Source organism: Schistocerca serialis, chromosome 4, assembly GCF_023864345.2.
Source record: "Schistocerca serialis cubense isolate TAMUIC-IGC-003099 chromosome 4, iqSchSeri2.2, whole genome shotgun sequence".
Taxonomy (NCBI): domain Eukaryota; kingdom Metazoa; phylum Arthropoda; class Insecta; order Orthoptera; family Acrididae; genus Schistocerca; species Schistocerca serialis.
In genome coordinates, this window is record NC_064641.1 from 88,320,573 (window position 1) to 88,336,111 (window position 15,539).

The 15,539-nt window shown below is 42.8% G+C and overlaps 1 protein-coding gene across 1 annotated transcript in view; it reads left to right on the forward strand.

Annotated features, from left to right (window-relative positions):
- LOC126475385 (cuticle protein 18.7-like) overlaps positions 1-10,286 on the forward strand; it is a 131,121-nt gene extending 120,835 nt beyond the window's left edge. Inside the window, exons 3-4 of the mRNA XM_050103210.1 lie at positions 9,775-9,939; positions 10,036-10,286. Coding sequence (XP_049959167.1) covers positions 9,775-9,939; positions 10,036-10,218 — 348 coding nt within the window. The 3' untranslated portion in view covers positions 10,219-10,286. The remainder of the gene's footprint in view (positions 1-9,774; positions 9,940-10,035) is intronic.
- Positions 10,287-15,539: the final 5,253 nt, after the last annotated feature.

Consider the following 15,539-nt stretch of genomic DNA (forward strand, 5'->3'; position numbering starts at 1 on the left):
CTAGCCTCCACCATATTTTAAATAGATGTGATTTTGTAAATATTTTGTGACAGTGCTACTGTGGCTTTGTTATACTAGGGCATATTATGAAACAGACACGTCGCGTCATATTTTAAGCGCACGTTCCACATCCATAAGAGTAATACTTTTTCTTTATGACACACTTTATTGTTTTAAGATGCAGTCTGACCTCTAGTTGTATTTCATTTCCTATGTTTTACTGCAGATCTAAAGATGGTCTTTGCTGACCGAAGCCGATAGTGTAAAGACCAAAATTTTTATTATAATTGACGGATATAAAAGAAATTTATTATCTGTTACGATCATACACCTTGTATAGCGACGTAAAGCATCACGCGTAGTCTAAAACATATATAGCATCCATATAGTCCATGTATCAAAGGAGTTAGACACATCCACTACCTACAGTTCTTCATGTGTAAGAACCGCTTTTTCTCTACTGAAAATAACGTCGCTTAACGAGAAAAATTTGAACCGACATACACCACAGGACGGAAATACTGGAATATTAGTTCTGTACCATTCCGTCAAGGCGTTACACATTACACAGTGTGACACACTACATGGTGTAACACCCTCTACATGGCTTAACATACTCTATTTCCGTCTGCGGATAGTTGATATTTGGAGTCTCCTTATGGAAATTGTCTGCAATTTTCCAAACAGACCGATGATTTACTTATTTCCAATAAATTTGAGTTAGAAAAAAGTTCTCTTTTCGTAACTGTGTTTAAACATTTTATTTTCGCTATTCTGTTTTGCACTTTTGTGATGTCTCTACCACATAGAGCATTTTTTGAATTTATGCTATTCAAATAACTTTAGATGGCTCAGGTAAACCACTGCGTTATATCTTCCAACAAATTTACTGGAAAACACGACGACAGTGTGAGTAAAGAAAATCGTATTTGTATGATTACGTACTGACATTTTCCTGGTGTACTGACCATGAAACGAAAAGAAGGGGGGAAATCATGTATACTCTGACAGGAACGCTTGGTAGGATATGGGTAGAGGTCTTCAAGGATTCCGATGACCGAAGTAAAGGCTTCCGATATCAGTCGTTGTCTGCAACAGTAGTTACGTTGTGCTTAAAATTTAACTCACGGTATCACTATTACGTTTTTCGTCTATTTCTCTTGCATGCGGTCTGAGACAATAATTATTATTCGCTATTACAGTGTCTGCCTTGTTTAGAAGTACGATCCAATGTTCATTTGGAAATGCACTGCCACGACTACAGCTGTTATGCAATACAAGAGATGTATGCAGATATCGACAATCATCAGCTGTATAATGGAACGACGACAACAAAATTTTGTGCCAGATCGGGACCTCCTATCACGAGCGGTCGCCTTACCATTACGCTATCCGGGCACGCTTCACGGTTGGACCCAAACTTCCATATGTTGACAACCATTACGAAATTATCGAAAGCTACCACAAAGTGACACGGAGGCAGTTCTAGGATACTCCATCCACTGAAATCTTCGCTTCGCGGACCGTCTGCTGTTTGTGTATTACATACAATACAAGATATATTTAATATAAATCACTGAATGTCCCTGCGTACCATATCATAACAGTTTAAGTTCAGAATGAACAGTTTAATACACTGAGCAGTGTGGCCTGTTACCGTGGCTTAGTATTATGGGGAATTAACGAACATTTTATAAACGAAAAATGTGATATATGTTTAAGAATATGGAAGATGTCACATCTTGTAACATGCTTTCATTAACTTCTCAATGTTGTGGAAATGTTTATCAGGAACGTTAAGGAAAGTTCAGCAATTACTTCAGAAAACTCAGCACACGAAAAGTATCAATATTATGAAAGGGTGTGTTCTATTAAAATCTGTTCGCGATCGGCAGTTGTCTACTTCATCGACAATCGTCTGTTTTATAGAAAGTAAATTACGAAATCAGACTTCAGCAGACATAGATTGAAGCCGGGTGCTGTGCTTCCATTGTTGTTATTGTTGTTGTTGTGGTCTTCAGTCCTGAGACTGGTTTGCTGCAGCTCTCCATCCTCCTCTGTCCTTCTTCATCTCCCAGTACCTACTGCAGCCTACATCCTTCTGAATCTGCTTAGTGTATTCACCTCTTGGTCTCCCTCTACGATTTTTACCCTCCACGCTGCCCTCCCATACTAAATTGGTGATCCCTCGATGTCTCAGAACATGTCCTACCAACCGATCCCTTCTTCTAGTGAGGTTGTGCCACAAGCTCCTCCCCAATTCTATTCAATACCTCCTCATTAGTTATGTGATCTACCCATCTAATCTTCAGCATTCTTCTGTAGCACCACATGTCGAAAGCTCCTATTCTCTTCTTGTCTAAACTATTTATCGTCCACGTTTCACTTCCATACATGGCTACACTCCATACAAATACTTTAAGAAACGACTTCCTGACATTTAAATCTATACTCAATTTTAAAAAAATCTTTCTTCTTCAGAAACGCTTTCCTTGCCATTGCCAGTCTACATTTTATATCCTCTCTACTTCGACCATCATCAGTTATTTTGCTCCCCAAATAGCAAAATCTAATTTCCTCAGCATCACCCGACTTAATTCGTCTACATTCCATATCCTCGTTTTGCTTTTGTTTATGTTCATCTTATACCCTCCTTTCAAGACACTGTCCATTCCGTTCAACTGTACTTCCAAGTCCTTTGCTGTCCTGACAGCTTCCATTAGAGGTTCATATTATCGAACTGGCTTAAAGTGGTATTTGTTTATGCACCATTCTTCTTACTGGTTCGATGCTGCCCGGCACGAATTTTTCTCTTGTGGAAACCTCTTCATCTAAGAGTAGGATTTATACCCTACACTTTCAATAACGAGGATACCTAAAAAAAATGATACATTATCGCGACAGGTCAAGGAAATATTACTGAATGCTGCACTATGTGTCAAAGTGACTAAGGTACAAGACGTTATTTTTCAACATGGTAACCAAGTCTCTAAACAACGGTCCGGACGTTGTAAAATCTGCGATTGCTGCGAATAAGTCCCCTCGACTGGGTGCAGTCAGCGTCAATGGCCTTCCTTCCCGATTAGTGTCATCCCACATCTGCGAGCCTTTGTCAAATTTTTGCCACCATTTCCTGACGGCTAGACACGACACTGCATATAGTACACTCGTCGCCAGAATTTTACGATGAATCTGTGTGCAGTTTAGACGTTTTTGCCACAAGAATCGTAATGTCCCCCGTACTTCAGCTTTGGAGGTCGTTTGCAATTGCCACGCCATTTCTCTCCCACTGTCTGATGTACCTATTATCCATACCGTAACAGAGATGTGCCTCCAAGGAAACCAGAACATGTCCTCTCTTCTGAAAAGGCACCACTTCTGTTGCGCAATTATCGTAGCATGGGATGGCATGTGTGACTTCCTTTTTGAAGTCCTCTCGAATTAGTTGGATATATTCCACTCTCTGTCTTCCTCTGCAGTTTTTAACATCTACAGCTACTACTTGTAGGGAAGCCTTTCTTTGAAGACTTAATAATCCTCATATATTCCGTCCCTTCTTCTTGTCAGTCTTTCTCCTACGTGCCTTTCTTCGACGATTGTGTGGAGAACGTCTTGATTCCTTCACTAATAGTCCAACGTCCGTCTAAAGCCCCACTCCCAGACTCTACGATTCTCTTCCTTTCTGGTTTCCCCACAATCCATAATTTACAACTTACGATGTTGTGCACCATACGGACATTCTCCGAAACTTCTTCCTTGGATCGAGGCCGATATTTGATATTAGCAGACTTCTGTTGCCAAGGAATGCCCTCTTTCCCTGTGCTAAGCTGGGTTTTATGTTCTTACTCCGTCTTTCATGTGTTATTTTGGAGGCTATGTAACAGAATTCCCTAATAAAAACGTTCTGTAGACAAAGTACTTCTTTTTTCCGACAACCCGTTTCGACAAACTTGGTTGTCATCCTATGGACTTCAAAAATGTTTGTTAGAAAACGCGTTCACTGTGAGCTGGAACCCCATGCCAAGTTACCATATTAATGGATAAAATTTAGCACATTGCGAAATTTTTGTCAGAAGTAAAACATTTACAATCAAAAGTCACGTTATACGCATGACCACGTCCGGTTATGTAGCACTCAGATATGATTTTTAGAGCCTTTCAAAATCACTATATATAGTAAAATGTACATTATCACGTCTGATTACGTTAGCTTGACATCTTCCATTAATACTGATGATCTATCTTGTACGGCGTATATGGTGAGTTGTTCCAATAATGTTGATGATGTTCCAATAATATTGATGATCTACCTTAGAGGGCGTATAAGGTGACTTGTACCATATACGCCGTCTAAGGTGGATCATCAATATAGAAAGTTTCTTATCATGTAAGAGAGATCAAATGGTTCAAATGGCTCTAAGCACTATGGGACTTAACATCTGAGGTCATCAATCCCCTAGACTTAGAACTACTTAAACCTAACTAACCTAAGGACATCATACACATCCACGCCCGAGGCAGGATTCGAACCTGCGACCGTAGCGGTCGCGCGGTTCCAGACTGTAGCGCCTAGAACCGCTCGGCCACCCCGGCCGGCCGACCGTAGCAGCAGCGCGGTTCCGGACTTATGCGTCTAGAACCACTCGGCCATAGCGGCCGGTTAAAATAGATCACTCCTCATTTCTCAATGTGAGAAAATTCAACAGACTTCCTTAACTTCGTTTAGCTTGAAGTCCCCAATTTTTGTATGTAAACTGCTAACCTCATGTTTGCTACTCCTCATTACTGTCATCTTTCTTCAGTTTACTGCCAAACTAGTAATATCTGTACTCCTTACTCTGTTCATTCCACTCAACACTTCCTCTAATTCTTCATTAGTGATTTACAAGATTTTTCAGGTAGAAATTACAGATGCAGGTTTGCTTATGCATATGCATATGCATTTGCATATGCGATGTGGGTGCGAATATCATACCCTTATTTTCGCAAACGTTTATTCGTGGAGTCTACACGTATATGTACAGGACCCATTAATTTCAAATTATTGTATTACATTGTGTATCGAGCGACATCGATGACAACTACATAAAGCTTCACGATGGATAGCAATCCATTTTTGATAAAGTACAACACTCGACGAAAATTAAGCAAGACGAAACAGAAAAGTGGTGCACGATAAGGAGGTGGAAGGAGGGGCAGTGTGTAGCGGGTTTGGCGGGCACCGCCCATCGCAGAAGACAAGGCGTTCTTGGAGCGCGCCGTGTGGTCGGATGTGGCGGGGAAGACGAGGCCGGCCCATGCTATATAAGCCCGTGGCCAGCCACACACTGGGCAGGAACAGTTCAGTCCGAAGCAGCAGCCGCAGAAGACATGAAGGTCCTGGTGAGTAGCCGCCAGCGCACAGGGACGGAGGCGCTGAAGCTCAGGGGCCAGGGGTCACGCGACAGAGATCACAGCACGCCTGCCTCGTCTACCGGCGTTACAATACACAGTCTGTCATCAAGTCTATTCACACGACAGTACATTTGTAGTTCTATCATGGAAAAGAACCATATTCACAGAAAATTTCACCTAGAATGTTTATTGAATCAGCCACGAACCACACATCTGCTTCCAGTTCGGAGAATGGGTCTGGTGAATCACTTTTTCATACGTTTCTACGCGAATATTTCTATATTTTACATCCAATCAAACGCCCTTCATAGTTGCATACTCAGTTGCACTTGCAATAAAGAATTCGCAGAATAATGCTGCCTTCCTCCGCCAGTTTAATTGATGAACGGTTCTCAAGTAAGTTGCTGCCTAAAAGTGACATTCTGTAACAACGTTTGAACTTGCCATTTACAGACAAGATACTAAAAAAAAATTTTCCCCTGCGTGTTAGTAAGCTATTCTTTCATTGTCCAATGAATGAAAAGTGTCCTCTTTGTTACGAATACTGTATCAGGACGGCAAAATATATCACGAAAAATAACACGTCTTTTTTTAACGCTTTAGAAAGAATTATACCTTTTAAGCTTATAACTATGTCAATAATCATACCGCAACTTAGGGATATACAAAATTAATCGCAAATGCACTGGTGGAATTCAGTTAGCACACTCATACTTCAAGAACAATAGAATATTTTCATCACCACAGAAAACATTCGCAGACAGATACGAGTAGTACCAAGTCTATTCGGTCGTTGTTATAAAATGCTAATTGTCTACTAAATAAAGGAATGATTCGCAGAAGAAACAAATTTTAGATCTTGTTGAACTGTTGGATCACATCGGGCAATATTCACATTAACCATTATATAACAAGACTGATTGAAAAAAAAAAAAATCTTCGTTCGTAGTACTTATAGATTAGGAGAAAATTTTCGACAACCCTTTAGTATTTTGGTGCAATCCGAGATAAAATATAGGGATCAAAAAGTTCAAGTAAAGGAAGGCCAATGGAGAATAATGGTGCTGTTGCGATTCAATATAATTTTTTAGGAAGTCTTTTCTGAAGTTCTCTGGCTCGAGTGAAGCATTGTAAGGATGTAAATGATGCACGTTATACAGTACAGTACAACAACACTTTACCAGCGACCCTCGGCTGTTCCTCTGCTGATGCGCTGTGTGCACGTCCCTTTTCAATGTGGACGAGACGGGTATAATTCACAGACTTCAGAAAGTTATGTCCTGTAGTTCTGATCTTCATGTTTACTTATGTAAGTTTCATAATACGTTCTCCAGTTTAAAGCCTCGTTAAAAATGTATCCATTCCTCCCCCACTACATCTTCCAATAGCGTTTGCTTTTATTTATAACTTATCTTACTTGAGAGTCAATATTCTTTGCATTTGTCATTCAGCTTTTACCTGAGTAACGTACTTTTACGATTCAATGAGCTAATGATTGCATAATGAATCTGTAGGTCGCATCCTGTCAGTTCTTCGACTGCTGTTGTCCTTTGATATCACTCTTGTGTGGGCCCCTTAATTTTCTATTTTTTGTGAATTACACTATCTACACCGTTTAACGTACTTTTATTTATCGGGATATATTATTACTAGCGGTATCATCAGATCTGAAACTCAGAACTCACGAAACAAGGTTGAGTGTCAGTTGCGAAAGTTGCCAATGAACTTTTTTTCAAGAGTTCAAAGCTTTGGATCTAATGGTAACACTATTCAAAACATGTTGTAGTAAATAAAAGTATACTACGTTATTCTGGAGTGTTAGTCGCAAAAGTTCATTATGCGTGCAGCCTTATTCCAGGAATTTGTTTTCTTTATTAATGCATATTCTAATGTCACCTACTACTCAGAAAACTCGTTCCCACACAGTCAGCCAGCTCTTTCTTGGCATTCTTCTTTCAGTGTCTGCAGCTGCTGCTTTGTCTCTGGCAGCGTTCATAGTCTAGAGTCGCTGCACTTCAGTCGATGTTGATTCTAACGCTAAGTTTTAGCCACACAGCCAATAATCGGGTATATCATTATTCAAATTCGAAAACTATAAACCAAATTTACAGTCATTTGTTGTGCTTTATGGTACAGAAACATAGAAAAATACTTCGAAGTTTGGGTGCTGTACTTCTGTGACATACGTGATGAAAGTAATTTTTTGACATGTATCAACTAAAGCTGCTTGTATTGTATTTATTCAATCATGTTTGCTTCACAGGATTTAGGTATTAGCCACCATTCATCTATGGCTAGAGCATATATAGTCGATGAGTATACATCATATCTTATTACAGGTATAAGCTCTTATGTACAGTTTCATGTACAGAGTGTATGAAAAAGAACTCACTAGTTTGACGTATAAATTTAATGGGGAAGTTAATGAGTACATATAATAAAAGAGAATTTCTTCAAGTTTCGTTTAATGTTAGTAGACTTCAACGTGGGATCCATTTGTTGCCCTGCACACTTCGAGACGATATTCCACTTCTTGCCACGTATTCACCGCCATTTAAGGCGTAACTGTCCCATCCGCCGCGACGATTGTTTCCTGTAAATGACTGATGTCTCTGATCTTTTCACTGTACACAAAATTTTTTATGTGGCCCCAAAAGAAAATCCCCAGGGGGTTTAAGTCTGGGTTTCGTGGTGGCCAAGGTATTGGGCTAGCACTGCCTATGTAACAGTTGCAATTTGTAGGCGTGCAACGTAAGTCTTTTACACACATCATACACCTTTAGGCACTCCTAATTGCAGACTAAGTCTGGCCAATTACTTCTTCGGGCTCTTCAGAAGTTCTCGGTCGACCCAGTGGTTTGCTTCTAAAACACTACCGGTTTCCTTGAAAGAATTTAGCCAATGACGGATAGTTCTTGCTGTAGGTGGTTCACCACCATACAAACGTTCGAAATTACGTTGCAATGTTATAGCTGACTCAGTTTTCACAAGCCAAATTACACACTGCACTTTCTGTTGCAGAGTACACATTGTTGCTAAGTTGCTCTGCACTGAACTGCAAGCACGACTGGATTGAACTGAGAGAGCAGAGGGAAAAAAAACACCACTGGTGTCGTCTGAGGGTCAAGCAGACCTGCTAAATGCAGGGGAGAAAAACTTGGAGAGTTGATGACTCAAACATGACATACTAGAATAGTTTATATCACTTTGTACAGATTCTAGGACGCATTAAAACTAGGGAGTTCTGCTTCAAACACACTGTATGTTGTTGCAGAAAACAACATGCTGCAAAGTGTCATGACTATGCACGTTATTGACTTCCATGTATATATCATAGCCCGTCATTATGGCTATCTCCCAGCTATAACATACACATCCAAATCACTTCATAGCAGTTTGTTCCACACATCAAACCAATAGATCAGAAGACGTACATATAGGTTACAGTAGAAGATTAATAGATTATGCATTTTAATATCCGTTGACTATAGGCCACAGATGTTAAGTGGTAATGCACCCTCCAGGGTAGCTAAGAGCGTTAACGTGCTGCCTCCTGGACTCGGGTAGGCGCACTGGCCCCAGATCGAATCCGCCCGACAGATTAACGACGAGGGCTGATGTGTCGGCCATCCAGGATGTGGTTTTTAGGCAGTTTTCCACGTCTCGCTAGGTGAATACCGGGCTGGTCCCCCTGTTCCGCCTCCGTTACACGGCTCACAGACATCTGAACACTTTCTCACTATTCCCTGGCTTACACTCGACACAGACAGTTGGGGTACACTAATTCCATCCCAGCAGGTACAGGGTGGCGGGAGGAAGGGCGTCCGGCCACCCCTTAAACATTAACGTGCGAAATCCGATTAACAATGGCTGACCCTGCGTAACTGCGGGACAAAGCGCAACTGATAGAACGGTAAGTGCTAATACCTGGAACTGTCCTGGAAAAAATTTTTGAACAAAACGTGACAAAATAAATAGAAACCGATTTTGTTGAGAGTTCTCCAACAAAAAATCTTCGTCATCGTGTACAGCAACACTTTTTCACAGTATTATTCCTCAGAAAGTAGCAGCCCTTCAGAGTTCATTTTTCAATATCCAGGTCTATCTACTCTTAACATCCAGCATATTCTCTAATGCATACGCTGTCTGCAGGTGATCCTGAGCTCCGTGTTGGCTGTGGCCCTGGCCAAGCCCGGCTACCTGGGTCTGGGGGTTCCCGCCGCCATCCCGGTGCCCGCCGACGCCCCCGACGTGGCCGTGGCTAAGGCGGCGCACCTGGCGACGCAGGCGGCGGAGGCGGCGCGCAACACGCTGGGCGTGCCCGTGGCCTCCGTCGTGCCCGCCGACGAGCCCCACGTGGCCGTCGCCAAGGCGGCGCACCTCAACATCCAGGCCGCCGAGGCCGCCCGCAACACCCTGGGCGTGCCCGCCATCGCCGCCGCCCCCGTCATCGCCGCCGCTCGCTACGCCGTGGCCGCCCCCGTCATCGCTGGACCCGCCAACATCGTCATCGGACCTGGCGGCGTTCCCCTGGACACTCCTGAGGTATGTACTTCTACACCATTTCCTCTACCCCCTTGTGAACAGTATACACACCATGTAGTGAGATGACGTTGCTGACAAGGCGTTCTCCCTTTACAGGTGGCTAGCGCCAAGGCTGCCCACGCCGCCGCCCATGCTCAGTCCGCAGCCCTGGCCGCCGCCACCCCCGCAGACCCCGTGTCTGGGCTGCCCCTGGCCGCCGTCTACGCTGCCGGCATTCCCGCCATCCACCACGCTGACGCCATCGCCCACCTGCAGTACAAGGCCGCCCTCCTCGGTTAGAGGAGCACTGCTACAAATGACAGTCATGTACCTTTCACTCCTGTAAATAAACTGTAATTTTATGAAAAGCATTTCCTATTCATTTGCCCTTTCCATTAGGAACAGCTAAAACAATAAACTCAACGACGAAGCCCAAGGGGCCACACAATGTCGCTGGCTACCGCATCTTCTTCTGCCATATAGAGCCATTTGGATGCATCGTCTCCAAGCCGTAGTTGGGGTTCCAGACTTCGAAACTGTTACATCTCGTTCAAGTAATTACTCAGATGACACTGTGAGCGTGATTGGATCCCACTCCAGTCCTCCCACTAAGGAAAAATCCCTGGTATATCTGAACTGGGTTTTCCATGTGGTAGTCAGAGTCACTGAGCACTCAGCTACAGAAGAGTAACTACAACAATAGCTCATAGGAAAAATATGAAAAACAGAGACCAGTCTCATTGTTTCACATCTTTTGATTCCAAAACCAAACTGACCTTAGAATGAAAGCGAGATGAATACCAAGAAAGCTACGAGTTTGCCCACAGTGGGACATAACAGAATGTTTCCAGAATGAGGTTTTCACTTTTCAGCGGAGTGTTTGCTGAAATGAAACTTCCTGGGAGGTTAATCTCTGTACCTAACTGAGACTCGAACCAGGGACCTCTGCCTTTCGCGGCAAGTGCTCTACCATCTGAGCTTCTCAAGCACAACTGGTGACCCAACCCCACAGCTTCAATTCTGCCAGTACCTCGTCTCCTGGCTTCCATACTTCACAGAAGCTCTCCTGCAAACCTTGCAGAACTAGCACTCCTGGAAGAAAGGATATTGCGGAGACATGGCTTAGCCACAGCCTGGGGGATGTTTCCAGAATGAGATTTTCACTCTGTAGCGGAGTGTGTGCTGATATGAAACTTCTTGACCGATTAAAACTGTGCACAGGACCGCGAAAGGCAAGGGTCCCGAGTTTGAGTCTCGGTCCGGCACACAGTTTTAATCTACCAGAAAGTTTGATAATAGAATGTCATCGACACTATACTTAAACGAGAAATATAATATTTAGTTCACATCTGACAAATGCAGAATTACCCTGGTTAAAGCTCACTGAAATGTCTTTGGACGCCCTGTATAAGGATGCAAGAAACATGCATGGGAAAGTGAAGGCCATTTATCACAAGTAATTTGTTTCTTCCCAAAGTCCAACAAACTTTTATTGCAGAGATACCAAAAACGTTGATTAGCTACAGATGATTCATGCAGATACTGCAAAATTTCTTCAACTCAACGAGATGATGATTAATTAGTTAATTTAAAAGAATAAAATGCACCAATTGTGGAAGGAACACGTATTGTGTTCGAGTATAATGACTTTTCTGGAGACTAGAAATCTACTCTGTAGGAATGAGTATGGGTTTCGAAAAAGACGATCGTGTGAAACCCAGCTCGCGCTATTCATCCACGAGACTCAGAGGGCCATAGACACGGGTTCCCAGGTTGATGCCGTGTTTCTTGACTTCCGCAAGGCGTTCGATACAGTTCCCCACAGTCGTTTAATGAACAAAGTAAGAGCATATGGACTATCAGACAAATTGTGGGATTAGATTGAAGAGATCCTAGATAACAGAGCGCAGCATGTCATTGTCAATGGAGAGAAGTCTTCCGAAGTAAGAGTGATTTCAGGTGTGCCGCAGGTTAGTGTCGTAGGACCGTTGCTATTCACAATATACATAAATGACCTTGTGGATGACATCGGAAGTTCACTGAGGCTTTTTGTAGATGATGCTGTGGTATATCGAGAGGTTGTAACAATGGAAAATTGTACTGAAATGTAGGAGGATCTGCAACGAATTGACGCATGGTGCAGGGAATGGCAATTGAATCTCTATGTAGGCAAGTGTAACGTGCTGCGAATACACAGAAAGAAAGATCCCTTATCATTTAGCTACAATAGAGCAGGTGAGCAACTGGAAGCAGTTAATCCATAAATTATCTGGGAGTACGCATTAGGAGTGATTTAAAATGGAATGATCATATAAAGTTCGTCGTCGGTGAAGCAGATGCCAGACTGAGATTCATTGGAAGAATCCTAAGGAAATGCAATCCGAAAACAAAGTAATTAGGTTACAGTACGCTTGTTCGCCCACTGCTTGAATACTGCTCAGCAGTGTGGGATACGTATCAGATAGGGTTGATAGAAGAGATAGAGAAGATCCAACGGAGAGCAGCGCGCTTCGTTACAGGATCATTTAGTAATCGCGAAAGCGCTACGGAAATGATAGATAAACTCCAGTGGAAGACTATGCAGGAGAGACGCTCAGTAGCTCGGTACGGGCTTTTGTTGAAGTTTCGAGAACATAGCTTCACCGAGGAGTCAAGCAGTATATTGCTACCTTCTAGATATATCTCGCGAAGAGACCATGAGGATAAAATCAGAGAGATTAGAGCCCACACAGAAGCATACCGACAATCCTTCTTTCCACGAACAATACGAGACTGGAATAGAAGGGAGAACCGATAGAGGTACTCAAGGTACCCTCCGCCACACACCGTCATGTGGCTTGCAGAGTGTGGATGTAGATGTAGACTAACAAGCAAGTAGTACAATGAAATTTAACTCAAACAAGAGTTTAGCGCTGGGCAAACAATGACAGCAATGATGCTGTAGATTACAATTCCAACATTTGGCCGGTCAAAGGGGATGCTTAGAAATAACATTAATGAACATAGCTTACAAAAAGTGTAGTAATATAAAACGACACAAGCCTGGTATAAACACAAATATCCAATATTTGATTCATCAGAGAAGCCTCTTGGGCATAATCAAGATACTGACGTGGAAAAATAATAATATACCTTTTAACAAATTGAGCACATACCAATATTAAAACTATTACGTTATAGGCCAATATTAAAACTGTTAGTTAAAAGCAACTTCAAACAGGGAAAACATGGAAGGGGCAGGTACAGGCAGCCAGGTCTGAGTAAGATGGTCTAGAATAGCGGGCCTTACTGGTTAAATTAAAGCCTGATTGCTACGAGACAGAAACTCAACTTATGAGAGATACAAACCAGGAGGCTGCAACGTCTCAGAGGCTACGTTGAGCAGCGCGGAGTGGCCGTGCGGTTTGAGGCGCCATGTCACGGATTGCGGGGGCCCCTCCCGCCAGAGGTTCGAGTCCTCCCTCGGGCATGGGTGTGTGTGAAGTTAGTTTAAGCAGTGTGTCAGCGTAGGGACCGATGACCTCAGCAGTTTGGTCCCTTAGGAATTCACACACATTCGCTACGGTAAGACGGGAAGCGGTGCACCGCCCGAGCATACATACACAGCCCCGCGCTGTCAGGCTACGCCCGATGAAGCGGCGGGTAACAGATAACATCCCGGGGAAGCGCCTCCAAACGCTGCGAACAACTCGGAAAGCCGAGAGCAAACATATAAATCATGCGCAATAATCCTAGAACATATTAAAAACATCAGACAAAGACAAGAAGCACAATGTGAGCGTGGCCCCAAGCCCAAACCAAACTTTACGTATTACAACAAGAATATTACAATAAGAATTAATAAGAGGATTAACCGGTTAATCTCACTATAAAAATGCAACAACAAGTTAATGTAATAACCAAGAAATCACAGAGTACTCAAACACAGTAACTTCAGTGACTTAAAAGGTAACAGGCAAATCTCGCGGGCCAACACTCAGACAACTGTAATAGTAATTATATTTAGAACAATAAATATTAATTTTCTGCAAAAGGGCCAACTCTCGCCCAAATGAGCCAAGATTCGGTGGGCCGCTAGTGTTTACCTAACGTGGCCGTGGACAATTGTACAGGGCGGTCCACTGATCGTGACCGGGCCAAATATCTCACAAAATAAACGTCAAACGAAATGCATGTGCGGACATTACTGAAGGCGAACTACTAGCTGTTGAGAGGAATGTCTTTACACGTATTGACAAATACATTGAGGTTGACGGACATCATTTTGAGCACTTATTGCATTAATGTGGTATTTAAGGTAATCATGCTGCAACATCATGCGTTCTCAGAAGTGATAAGTTCACAAAGGTACATGTATCACATTGGAACAACCGAAGTAAAATGTTCAAACGTACCTACGTCCTATATTTTAATTTAAAATAACCTACCTGTTACCAACTGTTCGTCTAAAATTGTGACCCATATGTTTGTGACTACTACAACGCCATCTATCACAAAGCGAAAAAAGTGGTCCAACTAAAACATTCATATTTCTTTACGTACTACACGAATATGTAATAAAAATGGGGGTTCCTATTTAACAAAACCGCAGTTGATATCCGTTTGACCTATAGCAGCGCCATCTAGCGGGCCAAACATAGCGCCATCTGGTTTCTCCCTTCAAGATAGACGAGTTTCGTTTTTTGTAGTTTTTTCGTTTGATACTTATTTAGTGAGATATTTGGTCCTGTCACTATCAATGCAATCTCGATCTCAGTCGTCACTAACACACTTGGCGGCCCAGAACATATGACAATTAATTTCAGGCCCGAATGAAAAGATAATCAGATACTGAACAAGCTAAAATTAAAGGAAATTTTAAAACACATCAGATATGGCCATCAGATAATTTGAAACAGAGGCAGCACAAGCTAAATTTAACACCTAAGACAGGGTGATGAAGAACCATAGGAAATCCAGCGCAGCGGGAGAAACTTCAACATGGGAGCGCATACGTCAATCAAATAACGGTTCCTTACCCTCAAAGGACAGAAAGACGGCGCGAGAAAATGAACAGCAGTCCGACACCCACATCTGCAACTACACCTTCTTAATCCAGGGTAAACCAGCTGCCTCGACATTGGACCCAAGAGTTGCCGACCACCACAACTCTACCGGTCACTGTCGGCTTAGGCAATCGTGCGGCCGTAATCTCCATGAACAGCTCACCGTACGTCACATGTGCCTGTAGTGTCTCTCCCTGACTGCGACCGACCGCCTATCATTGTGGTCAACATGCAGCTCCAAAAAACTACAACCCAAGACTCAACTCAGAGGCGACCAAAGTGCCACACGGCGACTAGACAGAGACGGATAGCACCAGTAGGGTGTAAAACATAGAAGGAGCCGACACGGCTCACTCATGTACATCACAAATGAAGTAAAATAAAAAGAATGATAGGATCATCCAAATCTCGCTAAAATGATAATGTTGGATTCTGACTGATGAAACGTGATGGCTACTCACACATCCAACTATACATGCCCTGTATAATAGCCAGGGTCAGATCGCAAGGAAAGATCAAACAAAAAATCATTGGAAATTCTGGCCATATCTAAAGTCAATGAGCGGAACCAAAGCA